This window comes from Heptranchias perlo, chromosome 4 (assembly GCF_035084215.1).
Source record: "Heptranchias perlo isolate sHepPer1 chromosome 4, sHepPer1.hap1, whole genome shotgun sequence".
Taxonomy (NCBI): Eukaryota; Metazoa; Chordata; class Chondrichthyes; order Hexanchiformes; family Hexanchidae; genus Heptranchias; species Heptranchias perlo.
This window is the reverse complement of record NC_090328.1, coordinates 26949791-26975782: the sequence shown is the minus strand read 5'-3', so window position 1 is coordinate 26975782 and position 25992 is coordinate 26949791. Positions and strand designations below refer to the sequence as shown.

Sequence of the window (25992 nt, the reverse complement as noted above, 5' to 3'; positions counted from 1 at the left end):
GAACAGTGAAGCATTCTTCAAGAATGTCAGGAGCAAACAAAGGGTGCAAAGAGAGGTTAGTCCACTAAAAAATGACAATGGGGAAGTGGTGATCGAAGATAGAGAAATTGCTGAAATACTTTATTTTTCAACGTTGTTCACAAAAGAAATATGTAAGGAGTTGCACAACACCAGGTTATAGTCCAACATCTTTATTTGAAATCACAAGCTTTCGAAGCTTTGCTCCTTCGTCAGGTGAAGTGAAGAGTTGCATAAAGGCACAGCATATATAGTCAGAGACTACAGATCACGAACCCACTCAAGTCGACATACAACACAGACTATGCTGAGAGACTCTGCCTTCGTACCTCTCGCACACTCCGCAACCATCTCGTACACCAACTCTACAGCAGACGCCGCAACCTCGAAACCAAGATAGAGTCCATACTCTCAACCTGTGCTCAGGACACAGCAGACCAGCTACGAGACACCGCCAAACAGACGAGGCAGCGGAACTACGCTGCCTACATGCAGGAAGCTTGAGAAACTCGGCATCACCACCAGCAGCAACCAAGCCTCCCCCGGTACCACGGTTGCAACCACAGGGAAGTCCATCGTCAACTTGTCCGACCACACCCTTCAACCACTCGAAATCGAAGTTCTCAGCCGAGGGCTCAATTTCTGCCCCACCACCAAAATGGACCCCATCGATCTCGTGGCGGACACAGAGGAATTCATCAGGAGAATGAGGCTCCGGGAATTCTTCCACAAATCCCAAGATGTCAGCAGCGAACCCAATGAGACAATCAATGATCTGGAACAGCAGACAGAGGGATCCGCAGTACAGCAACCGAAGAGGAAAGAGTCAAATTGGACCCCTCCGGAGGCTCGCTGCCCTAAGCTTGACATGTATGCTCAAGCTGTCAGGAGATGCGTCAACGCCAGATTCATCAGCCACACTCACAAGACAGTCCAGAATGTCACCCGAGCACAACGCAACGCCATCGATGCTCTCAAGATCAACCGCAACATCGTCATCAAACCAGCGGACAAAGGAGGAGCCATCGTCATACAGAACAGAACGGACTATTGCAAAGAAGCATACCGACAACTGGACAACCAGGAACACTACAGACGGTTACCCTCTGATCCCACCAAAGAACACACCCATCAGCTCAACAAACTGATCAAGACCTTCGATCCAGACGTTCAAAGCATCCTACGCGCTCTCATCCCACGTACTCCCCGCGTGGGAGACTTCTACTGCCTCCCAAAGATACACAAAGCCAACACACCCGGACGTCCTATCGTATCAGGCAACGGAACCCTGTGTGAGAACCTCTCTGGATACGTTGAGGGCATCCTGAAACCCATCGTACAGGGAACCCCCAGCTTCTGTCGCGACACTACAGACTTCCTACAAAAACTCAGCACCCACGGACCAGTTGAACCAGGAACACTCCTCACCACGATGGACGTCTTGGCACTCTACACCAGTATCCCCCACGATGACGGCATCGCTGCAACAGCCTCAGTACTCAACACCAACAACATCCAATCTCCAGACGCCATCGTACAACTCATCCGCTTCATCCTGGATCACAATGTCTTCACCTTCGACAACCAGTTCTTTACCCAAACACACGGAACAGCCATGGGGACCAAATTCGCACCCCAATACGCCAACATTTTCATGCACAAGTTCGAGCACGACTTCTTCACTGCACAGGACCTCCAACCAACGCTATACACCAAATACATCGACGACATTTTCTTCCTATGGACCCACGGCGAGGAATCACTGAAGAGACTACACGATAACATCAACAAGTTCCATCCCACCATCAAACTCACCATGAACTACTCCTCAGAATTGGTTTCATTCTTGGACACACGAATCTCGATCAAAGACGGGCTCCTCAGCACCTCACTCTACCGCAAGCCCACGGACAACCTCACGATGCTCCACTTCTCCAGCTTCCACCCTAACCACGTCAAAGAGGCCATCCCTTATGGACAGGCCCTGCAAATACACAGGATCTGCTCAGATGAGGAGGAACGCGATGGACACCTACAGACGCTGAAAGACGCTCTCGTAAGAACGGGATATGACGCTCGACTCGTCGATCGACAGTTCCGATGGGCCACAGCGAAAAATCGCATAGACCTCCTCAGAAGACAAACATGGGACACACCCAACAGAGTACCCTTCATCGTCCAGTACTTCCCCGGAGCGGAGAAACTACGCCATGTTCTTCGCAGCCTTCAACATGTCATCGATGACGACGAACACCTCACTAAGGCCATCCCCACGCCTCCACTGCTCACCTTCAAACAGCCACCTAACCTCAAACGACCATCGTTTGCAGCAAGTTACCCAGCTTTCAGGAGAACAGCATCCATGACACCACACAACCCTGCCACGGCAACCTCTGCAAGACATTTTTTTTTATTTTTTTATTCGTTCACGGGATGTGGGCGTCGCTGGCAAGGCCGGCATTTATTGCCCATCCCTAATTGCCCTTGAGAAGGTGGTGGTGAGCCGCCTTCTTGAACCGCTGCAGTCCGTGTGGTGACGGTTCTCCCACAGTGCTGTTAGGAAGGGAGTTCCAGGATTTTGACCCAGCGACAATGAAGGAACGGCGATATATTTCCAAGTCGGGATGGTGTGTGACTTGGAGGGGAACGTGCAGGTGGTGTTGTTCCCATGCGCCTGCTGCCCTTGTCCTTCTAGGTGGTAGAGGTCGCGGGTTTGGGAGGTGCTGTCGAAGAAGCCTTGGCGAGTTGCTGCAGTGCATCCTGTGGATGGTGCACACTGCAGCCACAGTGCGCCAGTGGTGAAGGGAGTGAATGTTTAGGGTGGTGGTGGGGTGCCAATCAAGCGGGCTGCTTTATCTTGGATGGTGTCGAGCTTCTTGAGTGTTGTTGGAGCTGCACTCATCCAGGCAAGTGGAGAGTATTCCATCACACTCCTGACTTGTGCCTTGTAGATGGTGGAAAGGCTTTGGGGAGTCAGGAGGTGAGTCACTCGCTGCAGAATACCCAGCCTCTGACCTGCTCTCGTAGCCACGGTATTTATATGGCTGGTCCAGTTAAGTTTCTGGTCAATGGTGACCCCCAGGATGTTGATGGTGGGGGATTCGGCGATGGTAATGCCGTTGAATGTCAAGGGGAGGTGCCAGATCATCGACACAGATACCACCATCACACGAGAGGACACCACCCACCAGGTACATGGTTCATACTCCTGTGACTTGGCCAACGTTGTCTACCTCATACGTTGCAGGAAAGGATGCCCCAGAGCATGGTACATCGGCGAGACCATGCAGACACTGCGACAACAGATGAACGGACACCGCACAACAATCGCCAGACAGGAGGGTTCCCTCCCAGTCGGGGAACACTTCAGCAGTCAAGGACATTCAGCCTCCGATCTTCGGGTAAGCGTTCTCCAAGGCGGCCTTCGAGACACACGACAACGCAAAATCGTAGAGCAGAAATTGATAGCCAAGTTCCGCACCCATGAGGACGGCCTCAACCGGGATCTTGGGTTCATGTCACGCTAGATGTAACCCCACCTGACGTAGAGTCATCCAGACTCAAGTCGTAGTTGGCTTGTTCTCCATACACACATGCGGCCGGACCTGCTGCGATTTCCAGCAAAAAAAGTTATCTGTTTTTAATACAAACCCCAGCATCTGCTACATTTGACCCCTGGTGACCCCACCTCAGTATTCTTGGATGTAATGTTTCCCTGACTAACCTGTTTGAACACCATTCACTCCTTTGATTGCTGTGATTATCTCTCTGCCGAGGTGTGATAAAGGGCAGTTAGAAAGATTATCTGTAATCACCAGGCATTGTTCTCTGACTATATATGCTGTGTCTTTATGCAACACTTCACTTTACCTGACGAAGGAGCAAAACTCCGAAAGTTTGTGATTTCAAGTAAAGCTGTTAGACTATAACCTGGTGTTGTGCGACTCCTTACATTTGTCCACCCCAGTCCATCACCGGCATTTCTACATCACAAAAGAAATAGGGGGAGAAAAGACAGAATTGGGGTACTGTTTAAAGGTGAATGTAGACTGACAAGAATTAAAACCACAGAGAGGACATATTGGGGAGGTTGTTGAAGCTCAAGACAGATAAGACTCCTGGCTCTGACAATTTGCATCCCAGTTTCTGAAGGAATTGGCTCAAATGATTTTGAGTCACCTTGCAGATATTTTCCAGAGTTCACTAGACACAAGCCAAATCCCAAAGGATTGGAAAATAGCAAATGTGACTTCCATCTTTAAAAAAGGGGTTAGGGATAAATCATCAAATGATGGGCCTGTAATCTTTACTTCCACTGTTAGGAAAATGTTTGAAAGTATTATGAGGGATAATATAAGGGAGGGGCATGAGCTAATCCAAGACAGTCAACATGGTTTTAGGAGTGGGAGGTCATGCTTGACTAATTTAAAATGATTTATTTGAGGAAATGGAAGACCTAGTAGATAGGGAAAAGACAGTGATTGTTATCTGCCTGGATTTCAGGAAGGCATTTGACACTGTGCCACATAAAAGGCTACTACATAATGTCAAAGCATCATGGGACAGATGGGAATGTATTAAAATGGATTGACAATTGGTTGGTTGGTAGACAACGAGTAGTCATACATGGGCAGGTATCTAGTTGGCAGTCAGTTACCAGTGGAGTGCCACAAAGTTCAATATTGGGGCTGCTGATTTTTATAATTTTTATAAATGATTTAGAGAAAGGAATTGCATCCAAAGTGTCCAAATTTGTTGGCAATACCAAATTGGGAGCAGTGATAAATGATGACTATCAATGAACATAAATTCAAAAAGATCTTGACAAGCTCGATCAGTGGGTGAAGAAATGGCAGATGAAATTTGATACAAAGAAATGTAAATTATGCGATTTGGCAAAGGGAATGTTGACATGGATGATGTTCTTAATCGGAATGTACTTGAAGTATCAGATTGGAGATAGATCTTGAAGTTTTAGTGGACAGGTCACTAAAACCATCAGCATAATGTTCCCTGGCTGTTAAAAAGTAAATAGAATGTTGGGATGCGTAGAGAGGATTATTACATGTAAATCCAGAGAAATTGTTTTAAAACTGTCTTTGGCCGTGGTGAGACTACATCTGGAGTTCTGCGTGTAGTTTTGGTCTTCCTATTTCGAAAAGGATACTCAGTTATTGGATGGGGTACAGAGAAAGGCTAAACGGTTGATTCCAGAACTTAAGGGAATGAAGTATGAGGAAAGATTGACTACCCTCGGTCTTTTCTCTCTTGAAAAGAGAAGACTAAGAGGGGATATGATAGAAATGTTTTAAACTATGAGAGGTTTGGACAAATTGGTTCCAAGTAAATTTTTCTGCCATGTACAGAATGTAAGTACATATTTACCAATTAAGGACAACAGAAGAAAATAGGAAATGGTCGCAGGCCGTCCCACTGCTAAATTGGTATGATTTGCGCCCGTTTTACACCCAAAAAACAGGCACAACGCATACCAGTTCCTACCCCATGAACTTTTCTGCATGTATCACTGGATATTGATAATGAAAGTGAAACTCAGCTGACCCTTCCTCTCCCTTACTAAGGGCACTGAGTTAAATCGCAGAGCCTTTATTACTGTCCTGATTGAGGTCAATTAGCTCTGCACCAGCAGATGAGATCATCCTAATGTGTATGGTTCAGTACTACACCAGGAGATGTAGTTACCCATTGAGCCAGAAAAGACTCTTCTCTACACAATTTCCTACATGACTAATGACATTCTCAACAAGTATTGCCGCAACAAGAGCTTCTGTGCCTGGAAGAACGATATATGGCCAGTAATTCAACCATGTGTATGTGTTTCATATGACAGGTTAGTACATCAATTAACCAGTGTTTTATGACTGGGGAGACTTGCGACCACTTGTCATTTAATAACATCAGAATTATAGTCTGCATATCTTACTGTGGAGAATCACCATTGATTTATAGGCTGTTACTATTAATACATAATGGTAGATCGTTCAGAAAAAAATAAAAATGTAAGTGTGTTGACTTAATTCCATGGAGCAAAGATGGAGTGACAGAAAATCCTACACTACTTTCACAATTTGTTGATAAAATAAGAATAATGAGACCCCTGGAAGTCATTGCGTAAAATGTTATTGTGAAATGAAATTGAAATTTCCTCAGTCATCTGCGAAATGAGTCTTCATGCACAACGTATGCAAAGATCAAACACTATGCAGGGCTTAGGTCAAGAGCTGGTATTTCTGTTTTACAGATGAAAGAGCTTCAGGTCTAAAGATTGATAGTGACCAAATTCATCAGGAAACTGAACTTTCTTCACATCTTGGCCTTAGAATCTCAGTCATTTCTTTGTAAATTTTAGGATTTGTTACATATGTGGAAGATAAACTGAGCTGAGTTAGGTATTCCTGAAAAATAAACCTTTGCATAATGTCATGACAATACTCCATCTTTGCTCCATGGAACTAAGTCAACGCCCTTGCATTTTTAATTTTTTCCTAATATCATAGGGGGAGTTTTCAATAACCTCCACCTCCATAAACACACAAACGCACGCACACTCAAAATCAATTCTTCTGTTTCAACCATATTGTCAGATTGTTCCCAGTTAAAAAAGATGTGACACATACAATCCTAGGTAATTTGAGGTTAAAAATAAATGTTGACAAACACACAAAAGGTATAAAATTAAAATAAAGGTCACTGTGGAGTTCTTTTATTTTTACTCATTTCAAAGTACAGAGATACCATTTCCCATTGATAGATATGACAGTGAGTGGTGATAAAAAGGGAAGTTATTTTTTCCGGGTGTAATTCCTTCTTTTAAGGTATTTTTCAATTGCATTGTTCATCTCTGACCAAGACAACTCCACCAATACTGCTTTAAGAGCAGTTGCTAGAATTCACTAGGATGTTACCAAGGATTTTTTATTATTTGTTCTCCTGATGTGGGTAACATTTCCGTTCCTTAGTAACTGAGTGGGCACTTCAAAGCGCAATAAAAATCAACTATGTTAGTGTGGGACTGGAGTTACATGTAGAGTGAGCTTGTTGGGTATTATGACAATCTGCTTATTTCCTGGGCACATTACTGAAATCTTACTAAGATCTCAAGGTGAGGATCGATACTATTGAAATTATGGGGGTCAAGAAATTTTGACTGCACACCTGAAGTTATGCCTAGTTATTGGTTAGGGTGTCCTGTAGTCATCCAGGGCGTCCACCTGAAGCCAGCGACAGGCCCATTGCTTACACAAATTGGGAGCCTAACTCCTCGGCCTAGAAATTATAATGTGCCCGAAGTGGACCACGCACCTATAGAGGCTAGTGGCAGGACCAAGGCAAATTGGTCCACTGGCCTGTTTCAGGTCCCTTTGTGAAATTGGTTCGTGTCTGACCGCAGCATGCTTCTGAGGCCGCGACTGGTGCCCGCAGCTTGCCAGTGGACCAATTTGCCTTGGTCCTGCCGCTAGCCTCTATAGGGGCGTGCAGCAGATGCTGCACCAAGGTTGCGGCCCGCTTCGGGTGCATTACAATTTCTAGGCCGAGTAGTTGAGACTCACCCATGAGAATGAGCTATAATACAAAAAACGAATCTGGGGTTAATCTGGGGTAGGAAGGTTAGAAAAGAGCTAAAAACTTAACAATAATTCTGCCCTCCTAAACAAAATCAAAAATATGTTATAGTCAAGGTACAATATGGGAGTTGAGTGAAGGGTCTGAATGGTTAGAGGTTTTCTGAAGATTGGAATAGGGGTAGGAGGGAATGTTAATGATATTTCAATTATTTGACAGGGATCCAGAATATAGTTGTATAAATCTATACCTGAAAAACATTGAGTTGTATAAGGTGTGACCCCGGTGACAACTGCCTCCACAGATAGTGCAGTATCCTTCTATAGTGAATACTAAAAATAAAATTCAAATACAGAATATAGAAAATAAAGTTGTAGCATCTGTGGCACCCCGTATAATCATAATGTGTAGGTAGCACAATAAGCATATAGTACTATATCTTATGCACTGTGATGATATACATACTTCCCTTCCAGAGGTGTGAATCATCATACTGGTTAGTAAGAATGTAATGCCTTACCTATAATTATTAAGCCTGAGGTTAACTATAAGTTACCTGTCATAAAGCTATATAGAGAGAAGCTGAGAATGCCATTACTGTGGTTAGGCCAAACTTCCATCTCATCAGAGAGAGAAATGAAGACAAGTGACACCCAAAAGAAATGAGACACCCTGTTACCCAAACTAAAAAGGACACCTTGGTATTTCACTGTGAAAAAGATTCACTTTGATCAACTGTTAATTTTAAATTTGTCACACTACAAAGATTTGGATTTAGAGGGCTGTTTGTCAGGTTGATCATGGTGCTTTATTGTGAACCAAAAGCTGTGATCAGGAAAAAAAAGTAAATTCACATTTCACCATTTATGCTATGGAGTGTTATGAGGCAATGTTAGACAACACAACCACCTCCATGCTGTTCACCGGATCACTAGAAAAGCCTTATTGATGCAACTACCCTCTTCATTCAACCTGAAGCTGGTTACCAACAATGGAACTGGTTTCTACATTAAGACAAGCAATTATTACAGATAGATCTTCTGTACATTTGCTCACAGTAAGTTGCAGGATAAACTCTGTACACTGATCACACTCTACCTCATAGAGTTAGAGTCATAGAGTTATACAGCACGGATAGAGGCCCTTCGGCCCATCGTGTCCGCGCCGGCCATCAGCCCTGTCTACTCTAATCCCATATTCCAGCATTTGGTCCGTAGCCTTGTATGCTATGGCATTTCAAGTGCTCATCCAAATGCTTCTTGAATGTTGTGAGGGTTCCTGCCTCCACAACCCTTTCAGGCAGTGAGTTCCAGACTCCAACCACCCTCTGGGTGAAAAAGTTCTTTCTCAAATCCCCTCTAAACCTCCCGCCTTTTACCTTGAATCTATGTCCCCTTGTTATAGAACCCTCAACGAAGGGAAAAAGCTCCTTAGTATCCATCCTATCTGTGCCCCTCATAATTTTGTACACCTCAATCATGTCCCCCCTCAGCCTCCTCTGCTCCAAGGAAAACAAACCCAATCTTCCCAGTCTCTCTTCATAGCTGAAGCGCTCCAGCCCTGGTAACATCCTGGTGAATCTCCTCTGCACCCTCTCCAAAGCGATCACATCCTTCCTGTAGTGTGGCGACCAGAACTACACACAGTACTCCAGCTGTGGCCTAACCAGTGTTTTATACAGCTCCATCATAACCTCCTTGCTCTTATATTCTATGCCTCGGCTAATAAAGGCAAGTATCCCATATGCCTTCTTTACCACCTTATCTACCTGTTCCGCCGCCTTCAGGGATCTGTGAACTTGCACACCAAGATCCCTCTGACCCTCTGTCTTGCCTAGGGTCCTCCCATTCATTGTGTATTCCCTTGCCTTGTTAGTCCCTCCAAAGTGCATCACCTCGCACTTTTCCGGGTTAAATTCCATTTGCCACTGTTCCGCCCATCTGACCAACCCATCTATATCGTCCTGCAGACTGAGGCTATCCTCCTCGCTATTTACCACCCTACCAATTTTTGTATCATCAGCGAACTTACTGATCATACCTTTTACATTCATATCCAAGTCATTAATGTAGACCACGAACAGCAAGGGACCCAGCACCGATCCCTGTGGTACCCCACTGGCCACAGGCTTCCAGTCACAAAAACAACCTTCGACCATCACCCTCTGCCTTCTGCCACTAAGCCAGTTTTGTATCCAAAGTGCCAAGGCACCCTGGATTCCATGGGCTCGTACCTTCTTGACCAGTCTCCTGTGGGGGACTTTATCGAAGGCCTTACTGAAATCCATGTATACCACATCCACTGCGTTACCCTCATCCACACGCCTAGTCACCCCCTCAAAAAATTCAATCAAATTAGTCAGACATGATCTTCCCTTGACAAAGCCATGTTGACTATCCCTGATTAATCCTTGCTTCTCCAAGTGGAGACTAATTTTGTCCTTCAGAATTTTTTCCAATAATTTTCCTACCACTGATGTTAGGCTCACTGACCTCATCACCACCACTCTCAACTACATGGCCACCTCCATGTTCTCAGGTTGCCTGTCCAAAATCAAGTCATGGATGAGTGATTACTTCCTCTAAATTAATATAAGGAAGACCAAAGCCGCTGTTTTTAAGTCTGCCATAACCTCCGCTCCCTTGCTACTGATTCCCCTCCCTGGTCCCTCACTCAGGCTGACCCAGTCTGTGCAAAACCTTGATGTCCATAAGCTGAGCTTCAAACCCCACATCCTATCCATCACCAATGTCTATACCATAAGTGTAACATTGCACACCTCTGCCCTTACCGCCGCCTCTCTGCCGCTGAAACCGTTAAAGAATGAAAAGAAAGACTTGCATTTATATTGCATTTAGCAGTCAGCCTTGGCTCAGTGGTAGCATCCTCTCCGTCTGAATCAGAAGGTTGTGAGTTCACGTTCCACACCAGTGACTTGAGCTCATGATCTAGGCTGACACTCCAGTGCAGTACCGAGGGAGTGCTGCACTGTCGGAGGTGCCGTCTTTTGGATGAGATGTTAAAGCGAGGCCCCGACTGCCCTCTCAGGGGGATGTAAAGGATCCCACGGCACTATTCAAAGAAGAGCAGGGGAGTTCCCCCAGGTGTCCTGGCCAATATTTATCCCTCAACCAACATTAGTAAAATAGATGATCTCATTGCTGTTTGTGGGAGCTTGCTATGCGCAAATTGGCTGCGTGTTGCCTACAATACAACAGTGACTACACTTCAAAAGGACTTCATTGGCTGTAAGGCAGTTTGGGACGTCCTGAGGTCATGAGAGGCACCATATAAATGCAAGTCTTTTTTTTTCTTTTCAGATTTTTATGAAGACAAAGGGGGTGAAATTGGCCTTCGGCAGTAGTGCAAAATGGGCTGTAGCGAATCGGCAGCCCATTTCCTTTTCCATTAAATTCTATGCCTCTTTAAGACCTTTCTGACTTGCGATACAGTTTCGAGCCATCCAGTAAGAGGCAGTATATCTAATCTTTTAAAATTAACTTTTAATTGCTTCTTTTGCGCTATTCTAGGTTTGCATTTTTCTTGGTTCTACAAGGTAACTGTCAACCTCCCTGTCATTCATCTAGTATTTCTATTGCTCCCCTTTTCTCTCAACTACGAGATGATCTGCATCATGCTTAATGAATCAAAACGTTTTTTTCCAATATATTTTAAAACTCACATCAAGCAGAAAGATTGAAGTAAGCTTTTATTCGTAACAAGCCATTATCCCAAGAGTGTAAGAAGTTAGGCAAATGCTAACCCATATGGAGCAACTTTTTGTCGTCACACTTTCTCAGTGCGAGGCGAGCGTGTGAGGCAGTTAAAAGAAAGGTCGATCCGATACTTCAGCCACAAAGGTCTCCATCACACCACAGCTGGACAGGGGGCATCAGATGAGTGTCAGCATGTCCCAGTGTTGTTATTAGCCACACTTCTCCAGCCGCACTTCTAACTTCTAGCCACGAAATCTTATTCTGAGATATTTTTAGTAGATAGACTTCACAGCTGCTTGGAATACAGGCTTTCAAACCCAGAAGAGATGAAGCGGAGCATTGTGATATTGCTTTTCCGACTTCTCCTGCAGTCAGCTCCAAGTTTTTCAACTGATTCTGAACCAGAAAGTGAGTATCTGAGACACACAGATAACTGGGCAGAAGGATTTCATTTTTTACTTCAGTTGCGAATTATTCTGCATCACTTGATGTGAAATCCTTTCACCAATGTCTATGATTATATAAAATGTAAAGTAATACATTTCGATGCACTTCGCTATTGATGCTTGTTTTAAAAGAAAATACATCGAGATTCAATTACTCGCCTATGGAGGTGATTTTTAAAAATCTCGTTAAAGTACCCAGCGGGATTGGGGTAAATTCACTGTACAAACCCATCACATTACCTCCAAGGCGTAAACCAATTGTTGCGCTGTGATGGTGAGTCCTGCATTCTGAAAAAAAACTTTAATTTTAAACAAAATGCTGTTTTAAAAGAAAAATTACTTGAGAAAACGTTGGAATCCAATCTGTCGCCGGACGGAATCTCTCTGCTGTCCGTGAGACAATGTCTGCATCCGTAGACCCTACCGATTACAATTCATTCCTGTATCCAGGGGAGTTTAAATTAGATGCTTTGCCCACGGTTGGTAAAGTTAAAAAAAATAGTATGTTCTGAACCATAACCATAAGCATCTGTTATTTTCCTCATTGGATGGTCATCTGTTTTAATATTAATCTGTTATATATAATTAGTTTTGATTGCTCCTGAGGTGTTTTGGGACACGCTACACGAATTGAGAACCAGTCCACAGTCCACATATACACCCAGACTTCATTAAATTGGTCATTTTCAAAAAGTAGAGTGACAGTAATGTGAGAGATTGTTAGATGGTGTTAAGTGCCCAGTTAGTAAGACAATAAGAACGTTTTGCGTAACAAGAATTAATGCTTGCCACTGAGTTCCTTTCTCAAAATCAAAAAGTAGTTATTGCCATTTTACGTTGGGACGTGCCAAATATCTTGTAATGAGACTAGACTCAAATATGCGTTGGAACTCAGCCCCACGGTGCAAGACAACAACTCGTCTATCCAGCCATTGACTGGTAAATTGGTTACCGAGCAAAATTACTTCTAGCCATTTAAATATAACCTCACACATTATAATTAAATAAGTAAGTGTTCCACCGGAATGTAATGTTAGACGCTTATTCAAATCAAATCGAGGAGATGAATATTTAAGTATTTGTGAAAACAATCTACTGAACTGTAAATGATAGTCATTTTATTATAATACTGTTCTTGCATTATTTTCCCAGCAACTATATGTCTTCTCTTTAATAATGTGGGTTATTTCTGGACATTAATGACGGAATGGGTTATGGACCTCACTATATTAACAAGGGCGCTGCCCTCAATTTGAAAGAGGTTTGAGAGTCCTTTCAGAAGGGCTAGGAAATCAGTATTATTTAATATCCGACATCAAAAATTCTGCGTCCTCTGTATTGCCCTTGACTATTCATTTCTTAGTGTTTTTATCAGTAAGATCCAATAGTTCAAATCACATGTACTTTTTTTTTTGCTGTGACCTAATAGAGAAAATGAACGTCCGTTCCTCAGTAATGGTTTCAGTAGCGGTCACATTGTTGTGAAAACACCAAAACAACTGCATTCAAGTGGGGCCCAGCTGGGGTCATTAAGAATTTGGAATGACAAAGATATATTGGAAGGAGAAAGTAAAGGTTGGATCTCCAAGAGAGTAGGAATTGAGATCAAGTAAGGAATGACCAGGGTTCTGAAATATTGATGAAGTAAAGGTCATAAACTCTTGTAAAAAAAAGACTACGCGAGTTTTACATTGGATATGCCCATTGAAGTGGGGATGGTGTCAAATTTCACCAACAAAGGAGCATGTCCATGTTGCACAGATGTGGAGACATGGCTTATATAGGGACCAAGTCTCAAAGAGATGTTGAGATCAGCACCAAGGCAAATATGCTGAACAGGAAATTAAAGGCTAATCTGATTAGTATTCAAATGGGCATCCGTGGGTTGATCTTAGCCCCAGTCGATAAATTCCATTAAAAAATATTTGTAGGACCTCTGACTGAAGTGACAAAGAAGGATAGTGCCCTCCAAAAACACAGAAATAGCAAATCAGATTCTTATTGGTCAGAAAGTTTTTCTCCTAGCTCTGCCGATCTGCTGGACAACAGCCAGTAACATCAACTGTGGGGTAGGGGGAACTTTTGGAACCAGGGTGAGACAGCCCTGAAGAAGTGAGAAGATTCCTTTTTGAAATATCATGGTCAGAAGGATTAAATACATACTCAAAAAAAGTTGTTCGACACCATTTCTGATAATGTTCCTTCGGAATGATGATCATGCACAAAGTTCCTGACATTAAAGTTTTTGGGGTAGTTGACGGATGCAAATAAGGACTCCCCCCCTCCGATGTTTGTGAGCTTCCTCAACAGATATGGTAGGGAAGTTTTCTTCCATAAATATATGACTAAAGCAGATAGAACCTAAGCAAAGGAGATATAAGAACATTAGAGCATAAGAAATAGGAGCAGGTGTAGGCCACATGGCCCCTCGAGCCTGCTCCACCATTCAATCAGATCATGGCTGATCTTTGACCTCAACTCCACTTTCCAGCCCGATCCCCATATCCCTTGTTTCCCCTAGAGTCCAGAAATCTCTTTATCTCAGCCTTGAATATATTCAATGACTCAGCATCCACAGCCCTCTGTGGTAGAGAATTCCAAAGATTCACAACCCTCTGTGTGAAGAAATTCCTCCTCATCTCAATCTTAAATGGCCGACCCCTTATCCTGCAACTATACTCCCTAATCCTAGACTCTGCAGCCATGGGAAACAACTCTTAATATCTACCCTGTCAAGCCCCCTCATAATCTTATCTGTTTCAATGAGATCACCTCTCATTCTTTTAAACTCCAGAGTGTATAGGCCCATTCTACTCAACCTCTCCTCATAGGACAACCCTCTCATCCCAGGAATTAATCTAGTGAACCTTCACTGCACCGTCTCTAAGGTAAGTATATCCTTCCTTAGATAAGGAGACCAAAACTGTACACAGTACTCCAGGTGAGGCCTCATCAAAGCCCTGTACAATTGTAGTAAGACTTCCTTACTTTTGTACTCCAACCCCCTTGCAATAAAGGCCAACATTCCATTTGCTTTCCTAATTGCTTGCTGTACCTGCATACTAACTTTTTGTGTTTCTTGTATGAGGACACCCAAGTCACTCTGAGCACCAATAGTTAATAATTTAATAGTTTCTAACCATTTAAAAAATATTTTGTTTTTCTATTCTTCCTACCAAAGTGAATAGCCTCACATTTCCTCACATTATACCCCATCTGCCACCTTCTTGCCCACTCACTTATCCTGTCTATATCTCTTTGCAGACTCTTTGTTTCCTCCTCATAGCTTATCTTCCCACCTAGCTTTGTATTGTCAGCAAACTTGGATACATTACACTGGGTCCCTTCATCTAAGTCATTGATGCAGATTGTAAATAGCTGAGGCCCAAGCACCGATCCTTGCGGCACCCCACTAGTTACAGCCTGCCAGCCAGAAAATGACCCATTTATCCCTACTGTCTATTTTCTGTCCATTAACCGATCCTCTGTCCATGCTAATATGTTACCCCCAACCCCATGAGCCCTTATCTTGTGTACCTTTTCTGTGGCACCTTATCGAATGCCTTTTGAAAATCCAAATATACAACATTGACTGGTTCCCCTTTATCTACCCTGCTAGTTACATCCACAAAAAACTCCAATAGGTTTGTCAAACATGATTTCCCTTTCATAAAACCATGTTGATTCTGTTTAATCATAATATTATTTTCTAAGTGCCCTGTTACCACTTCCTTAATAATGGATTCCAGCATTTTCCCAACGACTGATGTCAGTATAACTGGCCTGTAGTTCCGTGTTTTCTCTCTCCCTCCTTTCTTGAATAGCGGAGTCACATTTGCTACCTTCCAATCTGCTGGGACCGTTCTAGAATCTGGGGAATTTTGGAAGACCATAACCAATGCATCCACTATCTCTGCAGCTACCTCTTTTAGAACTCTTGGATGTAGGCCATCAGGTCCAGGGGATTCATCAGCTTTTAGTCCCATTAGTTTCTCAAGTACTTTTTCTTTACTGATATTAATTACTTTAAGTTCCTCACTCTCATTAGCACCTTGGTTCCCCACTATTTCTGATACGCTTTTTGTGTCTTCTACAGTGAAGACAGATACAAAATATTTGTTTTTAATGGCTCTACCATTTCCTTATTCCCAATTATAATTTCTCCTGTCTCAGCCTCTAAGGGACCAACATTTAATTTTGCTACTCTCTTCCTTTTTACATACTTGTAGAAGCTCTTACAATCAATTTTTATATTTCTTGCTGGTTTACTTTCATATTCTATTTTCTCTCATTATCAATATTTTGGTCGTCCTTTGCTGGTTTCTAAAACTCTCCCAATCCTCAGACTTACTACTCTTCTTGGCAACATTATAAGCCTTTTTTTAAAATCTAATACTATCCTTAACTTCTTTAGTTAGCCACGGGTGGATAACTTTTCTCATGGAGTTTTTATTTCTCAATGGAACATATATTTGTTGAGAATATTGAAATATTTCTTGAAATGTTTGCCATATTCAGAGAGTGAGTTCATTTCAAGATCTGGATTTTGAGGAGAAACATCTAAAATATGAAAACATCAATTTTATGTAGTGCTAAGCAGAAACCAACCAGTTGGCTAAGCGTATTCATAGATGGGACCCAAAGAAGAGGGAAAGAATTGATCAAGCTTCGAGTGCCTGATGTGGAACCTTAACATGATTCATTCATGTGGAACATAGAATGTAGAAAAAGAAAAGGCCTATCCAACTTGTTCAGTCATCTAAGTCATTTGCGGTGCTTTATATGACTAATTTGTGTTCTATTTATGCCCTAAATCATAATCTCTTCTCTTTGCTGAATCAAGAATCCATCCAATTTTTATTTGAATGCTTTAAGCCAATATGCACTGCATTAGGTGACAATCTATTTCTCAAATCAACATGTGAAGCTATTACTCCTTAAGTTTAGTTTAGGGGCTTAGCTTCATGCCTCACTTCTCCTTTGAGAAGTCCGTCTGTAAACATGGGAGAAAATAAGAATGACCAAAAAGAGATTTGGCTGAAACTGATGATTCACAAGTGTAAATCATGCTTCATACTGGAGACAGAAAAGTGAGGATCACTTGAGCTGTGAGTGAATGTAAGAACTGCCTGTTTTCCTATATTGAAAGAAAATAAAGTTGACACAGAGTGTTGATGTAGAATAGAAAAGTATCCGTTGGGTTTTTCACCAGGAAACGAGTGATCTATACAATAGCATTTCAAACTAAGTGACAAATTAAATTTGAATAACATATCGGGGCCAATAGATAGCCTGAAGATCATGGGATAGAAATATAACTTTTCACTTGTATATTTTATCATTAAAATTAGTGAAGATGGAACTTTCAGCTAGACTGCGGTGATATCACTGAAAGGAAACATTTTTAAATGCACTGCCCACATCAACATTTGTGAGAGAGTCACTTGTCAAGATGGGCACTTTAGATGACTGAGGCTGTCCATCTTGGAAAGTTTCATCTGAGAAATCATGAACATTGGGAGCAATATGGTGCCCTCCTGCACTCTTGGGACATTACAAATAAGGAAGACATCTAGCAACCTCCAAGAATAAAAGGAGAGAAATCAGAGGAAAACTTTTCACCTGTGAAATAATTTAACTAGGGAAAGACATTGAAATATAAATAGGTTTAAGAGACAAATTGATGCATTTCTAGAAGGAAAAGGGATTGACTAATATTGTAAGAATAGTGAATTGACTTCCAGAAAGATCCATTAACAATGTGGCAATTAACTTTTTCAAAAAAAGAGCTGGAGAAATATCTCAAAAAGAAAATACTGCGGATGCTGGAAATTTGAAATCAAAACAGAAAATGTTGGAAACACTCAGCAGATCAGATAGCATCTATGGAGAGACAATCAAAGTTAACGTTTCAGGTCAATGACCTTTCATCAGAAATATCTCGTTAGGAATAGGACCGAAGGTTAAGATATATACAGACAGGGATGGTCAAGTACTCTATAAATCACGATGGCTCCTCAGCTGCTGCATCATGGAAATCAACCACAGATAAATAATGTAAAATGTAAGGGTAAACCTGATTAGCTTGGTGGGGTTTGGAATAGGAAGAAATTTTGCACAGTTTTCAGGAGATTAAATAAGTAATATAGAATCCATAGGAAAGCAGATTGCTCATTTCCATTTGCACAAAATTGCATGGTTCTGCCCTTACATCACCCCCACTGCCACAAAAGCAATTGTCAACTCTAGATTTGACTTTTATAACACTTGCCAGAGTCCTGTCCTTTACCTTCCATAAACTTCAAATAATCCACAATTCTGCTGCCCATATTCTGTCCTGCATTAGCTCCTGCTCGCCCATTGCCCCTGTCATCTTTAACCTACATTGGCTCCCCGTCCTGCAAGAGATTGAATTTAAAATCCTCATTCTCATCTATAGGTCCCTCTCTGGCCTTGCCCAACCCATCTCAGCAACCTTCTTCAGCCCTGTATCCACTCCCACATCCTCCAGTCCTCTGACACCGGCCTCCCCTATGCAGTCCCCATCCCCCATCCCTATCCACCATTGGTGGCAGAGTCCTCAGCTACCTTAGCCATCTCAACCTTAGTCTTTGGCGTTCCTCCCAACTCTTCTGCCTCTTTAGCTCCTTTTAACTTCTTCATAGTATCACAGTATTATAGTATAATACAGCACTGGAGGAGGCCATTTGGCCCATTGTGCCTGTGCCAGCTGTTTGGTAGAGCTATTCAATTAGTCCGACTCCTCTGTTCTTTCGCCATAACCCTGTAAATTTTTTTCGCTTCAAGTATTTATCCAATTCCATTTTGAAAGTTACTATTGAATCTGCTTTCATCACCCTTTCAGGCAGTGCGTTCCAGATCATTACAACTCACTGCGTTAAAAAAATGTTTCCTCATGTCCGCTCTGGTTCTTTTGTCAAACACCTTAAATCTGTGTCCTCTGATTACCGACCCTTCTGCCACTGGAAACAGTTTCCCCTTATTTACACTATCAAAACTGTTCATGATTTTGAACACGTCTATCAAACCTCCCCATAACCTTGTCTGCTCTGAGGAGAACAACCCCAGCTTCTCCACTCCATCCATGTAATTGAAGTCCCTCATCCCCGGTGCCATTCTAGTAAATCTCTTCTGCACCCTCTCTGAGGCCTTGACATCCTTCCTAAAACGTGGTGCCCAGAATTGAACACAATACTCCAGATGAGGCCTAACCAGTGTTTTATAAAGGTTTAGCACAACTTCCTTGCTTTTGTACTCTATGCCTCTATTAATAACGCCATATGCTTTTTTAACAGCCTTCTCAACATGTGCTGCCACCTTCAAAGATTTGTGTACATACACCCCCAGGTCTCTCTGTTCCTGCACCCCCTTTAAAATATTGCCTCTCCTCATTCTTCCAACCAAAATGTATCACTTCACATTTCTCTGCGTTAAATTTCATCTGCGACGTGTCTGCCCATTTCACCAGTCTGTCTATGTACTCCTGAAGTCTGTTACTATCCTCCACACTGTTTACTACATTTCTGAGTTTCGTGCCATCTGCAAACTTTGAAATTATACCCTCTATACCCAAGTCCAGATCATTAATATATATCAAAAAAAGCAGTGGTCCTAATACCGATTCCTGGGGAACACCACTGTATACTTCCCTCCAGTCTGAAAAACAACTGTTCACCACTACTCTCTGCTTTCTAACCCTTAGCTAATTTTGTATCCACATTGCCACTGTTCCTTTAATCCCATGAGTTTTAATTTTGCTAATAAGTCTATTATATGATACTTTGTCAAATGCCTTTTGAAAGTCCAGATACAGAACATCAACTGTACTACCCTCATCAACCCTTTCTGTTACTTCATTGAAGAACTCAATCAAGTTAGTCAAATATGATTTACCTTTAACAAATCGGTGCTGACTTTCATTTATTGGCCCATACTTTTCCAAGTGCCAATTAATTTTGTCCCGGATTGTTGTCTCTAAAAGTTTCCCACCACCGATGTTAGGCTGATTGGCCTGTAATAGCCAGGTTTATCCCTCTCCCCTTTTTTGAACAGAGCTGTGACGTTTGCAATCGTCCAGTCCTCTGGCACCACCCCCATATCTAAGGAGGATTAGAAGATTGTGGCCAGAGCCTCCGCAGTTTCTACCCTTCCCTCAGTAACCTAGGATGCATCCCATCTGGACCAGGTGACTTTTGTACATTGAATACGGCCAACCTTTCAAGTACCTCCTCTTTATCTATTTTTATCCTATCCAATATCACTACTACCTTCACCTTACCTGCTACATTGGCAGCATCCTCTTCTCCAGTGAAGACCAATGTGAAGTATTCATTTAGTACCTTAGCCATACCCTCTGCCTCCACAAGAAGATCTCCCTTTCTGTCCCGACTCGGCCTCAACCTTCCTTTGACTACCCTTTTACTATATATAACCAAATATATGCATTGTTATTGTGAAAGGAATGGACTTTATAGCTAAATAAGCTTTTCTCATTATAGCTTTCTTATGTTTCTATTAGTTGTACAATTCTAATAACAATTTCTATTATATTATATTAGAAATTGGGAAAGTTAATCCTGTGTGTGTGTGTGTGTGTGTGTGTGTGAGATGGAAGAGAGCTTTTGAAAGCTACCTTTATCCTCTACAATGCATTTGCTATTATGTCTGCCTCTCACTGTTTTAGGAGAATTTTATAATATTATTCTGTATCTTTAAAGCTTTTTCTTTTAAATTCTTTTGCAGTTCTTGACCTTCTTTCTTTGTCAGAGCACAGAGGTTATGTGGACCTGCTACAACAAGCTCTCACTGATACTCCAGCAGTAAATGAAATCTATATTGTGTCAACGTTTAAACTGCAACCAAAATCTCTTGCTGCCATCTTTGGACTTTATTCCACCAGAGGCAATATTAAATATTTTGAATTTTCAGTGTTGGGTCGACTAAATAAAGGTAAGAAGATATGTTTTAGTCATTTTCTAAAAATTCATTCTTGGGATTTGGGCATCCCAGGCAAGACTGGCATTTATTACCCATTCCTAGTTGCCCTTGAGAAGGTGGTGGTGAGCCTTCTTCTTGAACCGCTGCAGTTCATGTGATGAAATTGCTCCCACTGTGCTGTTAGGTAGGGAGTTCCATGATTTTGACCCAGCGAGGTTGAAAGAACAGCGATAGGAATCCAAGTCAGGATGCCGTGTGATTTGAAGGGGAACTTGAAGGCGATGGTGTTTCCATGCACCTGTTGGCCTTGTCCTTCTGGGTGATGGAGGTTACAGGTTTGGACGGGTGCTGCTGAAGATGTCTTGATGAATTGCTGCAGTGCACCTTGTAGATAGTACACACTGCAGCCACGGTACATTGATGGTGTAGGGATGGATGTTTAGGCTAGTGGGTGAAGTGCCCATCAAGTGGATTGCTTTGTCCTGAATAGTGTCAAGTGACTTGAGTGTTGTTGCAGCTGCACCCATTTAGGTAACTGGAGAATATTTTATTGCATTCCTGTCACGTAGGTGGTGGAAAGGCTTTGGGGAGTCAGGAGGTGAGCCACTCACTGCAGAATACCCAGCCTCTGAGCTGTACTAGTAGCTATGGCATTTATGTGGTTGGTCCAGTTGAGTTTCTGGTCAATGGTGACCCCCAGAATGTTGATTGTGCACGAGTCAGTGATGGTTATGCCGTTGAATGTCAAGGGGATGTGTTTGAATTCTCTCTTGTTGTAGATGGTCATTGCCTGTGTGGCGTAAATGTTATTTGCCACTAATCGGCCCAAGTCTTGATGTTGTCCAGGTCTTGCTGCGTGCAGAAATGGATTGCCTCATTATCTGAGGAATTGTGAATGGAGCTGAACACTATGCAATCATCAGTGAACAGCCCCATTTCTGACCTTATGATGAAGGGAAGATCATTGATGAAGCAGTTGAAGATGGTTGGGCCCACGACACTGCACCGATGAACTCCTGCAGTGATGTCCTGGGGCTGAGATGATTGCCGTTTTATTAAGGCTCCTTGGTGCCACAATTGGTTGAATGCTGCCTCTCTACTCTCACCTCACTACTCGAATTCAGCTTTTGTGCCCATGTTTGGACCAAAGCTGTAATGAGGTCTGGAGCCAAATAGTTCTGGCGGAATCCAAACTGAGCATTGGTGAGCAGTTTATTGGTGACTTGGCCGGCCTCCCATCGCCCACCCTCCATAAACCTGAGCTCATCCAAAACTCTGCTGCCCACATCCTAACTCGCACCAAATCCCATTCATCCATCACCCCTGTGGTCGCAGACCTACATTGGCTCCCGGTCCGGCAAAGTCTCGATTTTAAAATTCTCATCCTTGTTTTCAAATCCCTCCATGGCGTCACCCCTCCTTATCTCTGCAAACTTCTCCAGCCCAACAACCCTCCAAGATCTCTGCACTCCTTCAATTCTAGCCTCTTGCATATCCCTGATTTTAATCGCTCGACCATTGGCAGCTGTGCCTTCAGCTGCCTAGGCCCTAAACCTCTCTGCCTCTCTACCTCTCTCTCCTCCTTTAAGATGCTCTTTAAAACCTACCTCTTTGACCAAGTTCCCGTCCTAATATTTCCTTATGTGGCTCGGTGTCAAATTTTGCTTGATAACGCTCCTGTGAAGCATCATGGGATGTTTTACTATGTTAAAGGCGCTATATAAATGCATGTTGTTCTTTATAGCACTGTTAACGCCTCCTTCCAATGCTAAGACTGTTAGCTTTTTTCCTCCTATTTTTCTTTCTGTGTAGGTGGTTGACTTCTACCAATGCTCTTCCAGCTAAGAAGGTGGAATATTTCTGCAACTAACTGAGGTTAGGTGAGCTGGATACTGTTAGTTTCCATCTGCCCCCCCCCCCCCCCCGAGATGGAATACACCATTGTTATGCAGTCTTTTGATTGGCAGCTGACCAAGAACTGATGAAATTTATCCGACTGAGACAAGCTAGCCCAAGCATAATTTCAGTTCAAGCATAGATTTATAGCATACCACATCACTATTCCCCATTCAGTCCTGATACGTGGAAACTCTGATCCAAATACATTTCTAAAAAATGACCGACTTCCATTTATTTGGTACATCATCATATCGCTCAGAAATGTCTCAAAATGCTTCACACAATAATTACTTTGTGACTACTGTTACTTAGCCAAAGTATATATTTTGATGGATTGCATCTATATTGCTGTAAATGCAGTATTTCATCTTTACTCAACATTTTTTCAAAATACAATACTCCACTCGGCACAGAAATCTGACAGCTTGCCTTATTTATGTGTATAGTTTATAAAAAATGTCCTCATTCATTCCTGAGGAATCCATTCTGTTAAATATGTAATAATAGTGAATATCATTTTGCCGTACAAAGCAACATATCAATTGCAAAATTACCACCTTTGCAAATGATGATCTATTAAATGTTCGCCCAAGTAATTCAGAAAATGCCATTCATTCACACATGAATACCAGCCAATCAGCTAAATAATAACATTTAAATATATAAAAGATTAGAGACTACTAGCAAAACATCAACAGATTTTTATGCCTCAATCATACTGCAGTATAGGAGCATTTCGAAGCGTGCATTTACAGTCCAACTATAGTGTTGGTGTGAAGCAGTTTCACTTTACATCAGTGCTTCATGTTATAATGTAAATGCAGCCTGAATCCGGAGTTAGGGCCTGACACCAGACTGAAACACAATGATACTCCCTGGAGGAAGGAGCCTCGTTCTGCTTCGCTTCAGAGTCATTTTGGACCTTAACAATCAATTTACATTATACAAGTTTAGCATTGGTCTGAAACGGGAACTGCTTCACACTGATGTTAAATTGTACAACAAATGCACCCTATTAGTGGTTTAAGCATGTGGCCATGATAAATGTCACCATTTAAATCAGTCTCAAGTTGAGGAAAGCAGAGCTCCATGCACGCATATTTAAACAAATGCACAAAGCTCTGATAAACTAAGAAAAGAGTTGATATGATTGGTCTTGTTTATCATTAGAAGTTTAAAGTGCAGCAGCCTACTTGAGTTCTTTTTAAGTCTTCAGGTAGTCCTAGTACCAGCTCCTACAGAAATCGCCAGTATTATACCACATATTTAGAGTTGGTGTTGTGCAAAAGATCACAATGGGGCATTGGTCTATAATATTACCCCAGGCGGTAGAATGATACGTGTTTTGTTGCATTAAAGAGATGAAAATAATATTCTGATCAAGTCCTGAAATAGGACCTAGAGAGCAGACTGAGTTGGATGGACTTAGTAGCCTTTTCTCATTTCGTCATTCTATGCTCTTCTGATGTGGAATCCACGTTGAGTCCAGTATAAATTTACACATGGAGTTTTGGGCAAGAATTTAGCCAATCTATTCACTGGTTTCTTTCTACTTAATAATCTTATCATATTTTCCATTGGCAGTTTGAGCTTTATGTTGGTTGAAACTGATTCATTCTCTGCAACTGAAATGAATTGTAATGAGCTCCATCTAGTTGCTATTCAGTATTTTGATTCCTACCCTAATACAGAAAGATCTCACAGACAGCAAAGAGATGAATGACCAGTTAATCTGTTTGGTGATGTTGGTTTGTGGGCTGGGCCACTGTGAGAATTTTGTACTTTTCTTCAAATAGTACCATGAAATCTTTTATACCCACCTGAACCACCAAAATAAGTAGATGGGGCATTGGTTTAATGAGTCCTCTGGGAGGTAACATTTGCAACAATGCAGCACTCTCTCCATGTTACTTTTAAGTGTCAACCTAGATCATATGCTCAAATCCCAAAGTGGAATCTGTCCATTTGTGTGTACATCTTGGCTGCATATTCAGGCATGAGCTTACTTTTTTTTTCTCTTGATCTCTCTTGGGCCCTTCTGTCCTGTCTCCTCCCTTTCCTGTCATCCCATCATGAATTTTAATTTCTCCTCTCTAGGGTACTTTGCTCCCCTAATCACTACCCCAATCCATCACTACTCATTGCCTTCCAACTCTACTCCTGCCATTCCAGGCTTGAATCCCCCTTGGATAAGCCCACAGATATCTTGCGTGCCTCTCTTAGCATTCTCTAAAGGACCCATTGAGGCATCTGTCCCAGTCCTCTTAGCAGCAGCAACTCCATCAGCCTCATCCTCTTCTCTGGTCGACCTTCCCACCTAGTTTTCCCCATGGGGACTAATCTCGCCAACCTCCTTCCCTTGATGCCCACCCCATCCACCACTGCCCCTGCAGACCCTCCAGAATGTCCATTCGCTCATGAACAAGGCCCTTGCCATCCACAACCTTATTGGGAGCGATTACATTGACATTATGGCTTTTGAGGAAACTCGACTCATGGGTGGTGATACCTTGCCCCTTACTGAAGCCTCCCGCCTGACTATACTTTCCATCGTAACCTTTCCCAAACCAATGTGGTCATACTGTGGTCCTTTTTCACCAAATCACATTTTAACCTCTCTCCCTACTCATCTGGCACCTTCTGTTTCATGCACCTCACCACGTTCCACCACTCTAACCTCTCCTTTAAAAACCTCATTCTCTGTCACCCACACCAAGTCCCATCCCAAGGTTTTCCACAGGATATCCTCCCTCTTTTCCTCCCTTAGCCTCTGCACGAGCGTATCCTCAGCCAGGGTGATTTCAATCTCTATCTCAATTCACCTTGCCCTAGCTCGTCTGATTTCACTGCCCTCCCTTATCCTTTCCCTCTATATAAACTCTCCTCCCCTTGTTACGTTCCTTCTGTACTCTCATCATCTCGATCACAGACAAGGCCATCTCTGACCACTACCTTGTATCCCTCAGTATCCTCATCCCTCCATCCCCCTTCCAACCCTACTTCCTCTGCATCTGGCACTGGAAAAAATTCTCCCCCAAGTCACTTATAACATTCAAACACCCAGCTGCTTAGCCTTTGGCCTTTTATTCAGCACAATACTTCTGTAGCGGCTGACTTTCTCAACGACTCCCATATGAACTTTGATGCCCTTTTCCCCAGTAAAACCTTTACTTTCTCCCATCCTTGGTCATCTCCCCATCTTTGGTCCCTCAAGTCCAAGGGGTACAGACTTGAGTGTATCTGGCACACAACTGGTTAAGCCACCCATCACCAAATCTGGCTGGATCCCATCAAGTGCAGTTGGGCCTCAGTCTCCTCTACTAAAACTGCCCACTACTGCAAGACCATCTTGGAGAGCAAAGATAACCCCT

General features: G+C 42.6%; 1 protein-coding gene across 1 annotated transcript in view; it reads left to right on the top strand.

Moving 5' to 3' along the window:
* The first annotated feature begins 11644 nt into the window (after window positions 1–11644).
* LOC137320449 (thrombospondin-4-like) overlaps window positions 11645–25992 on the top strand; it is a 97731-nt gene continuing 83383 nt past the window's right edge. The window contains exons 1-2 of the mRNA XM_067982145.1: window positions 11645–11726; window positions 20528–20734. Of these exons, the coding sequence (XP_067838246.1) occupies window positions 11645–11726; window positions 20528–20734 (289 nt within the window). The remainder of the gene's footprint in view (window positions 11727–20527; window positions 20735–25992) is intronic.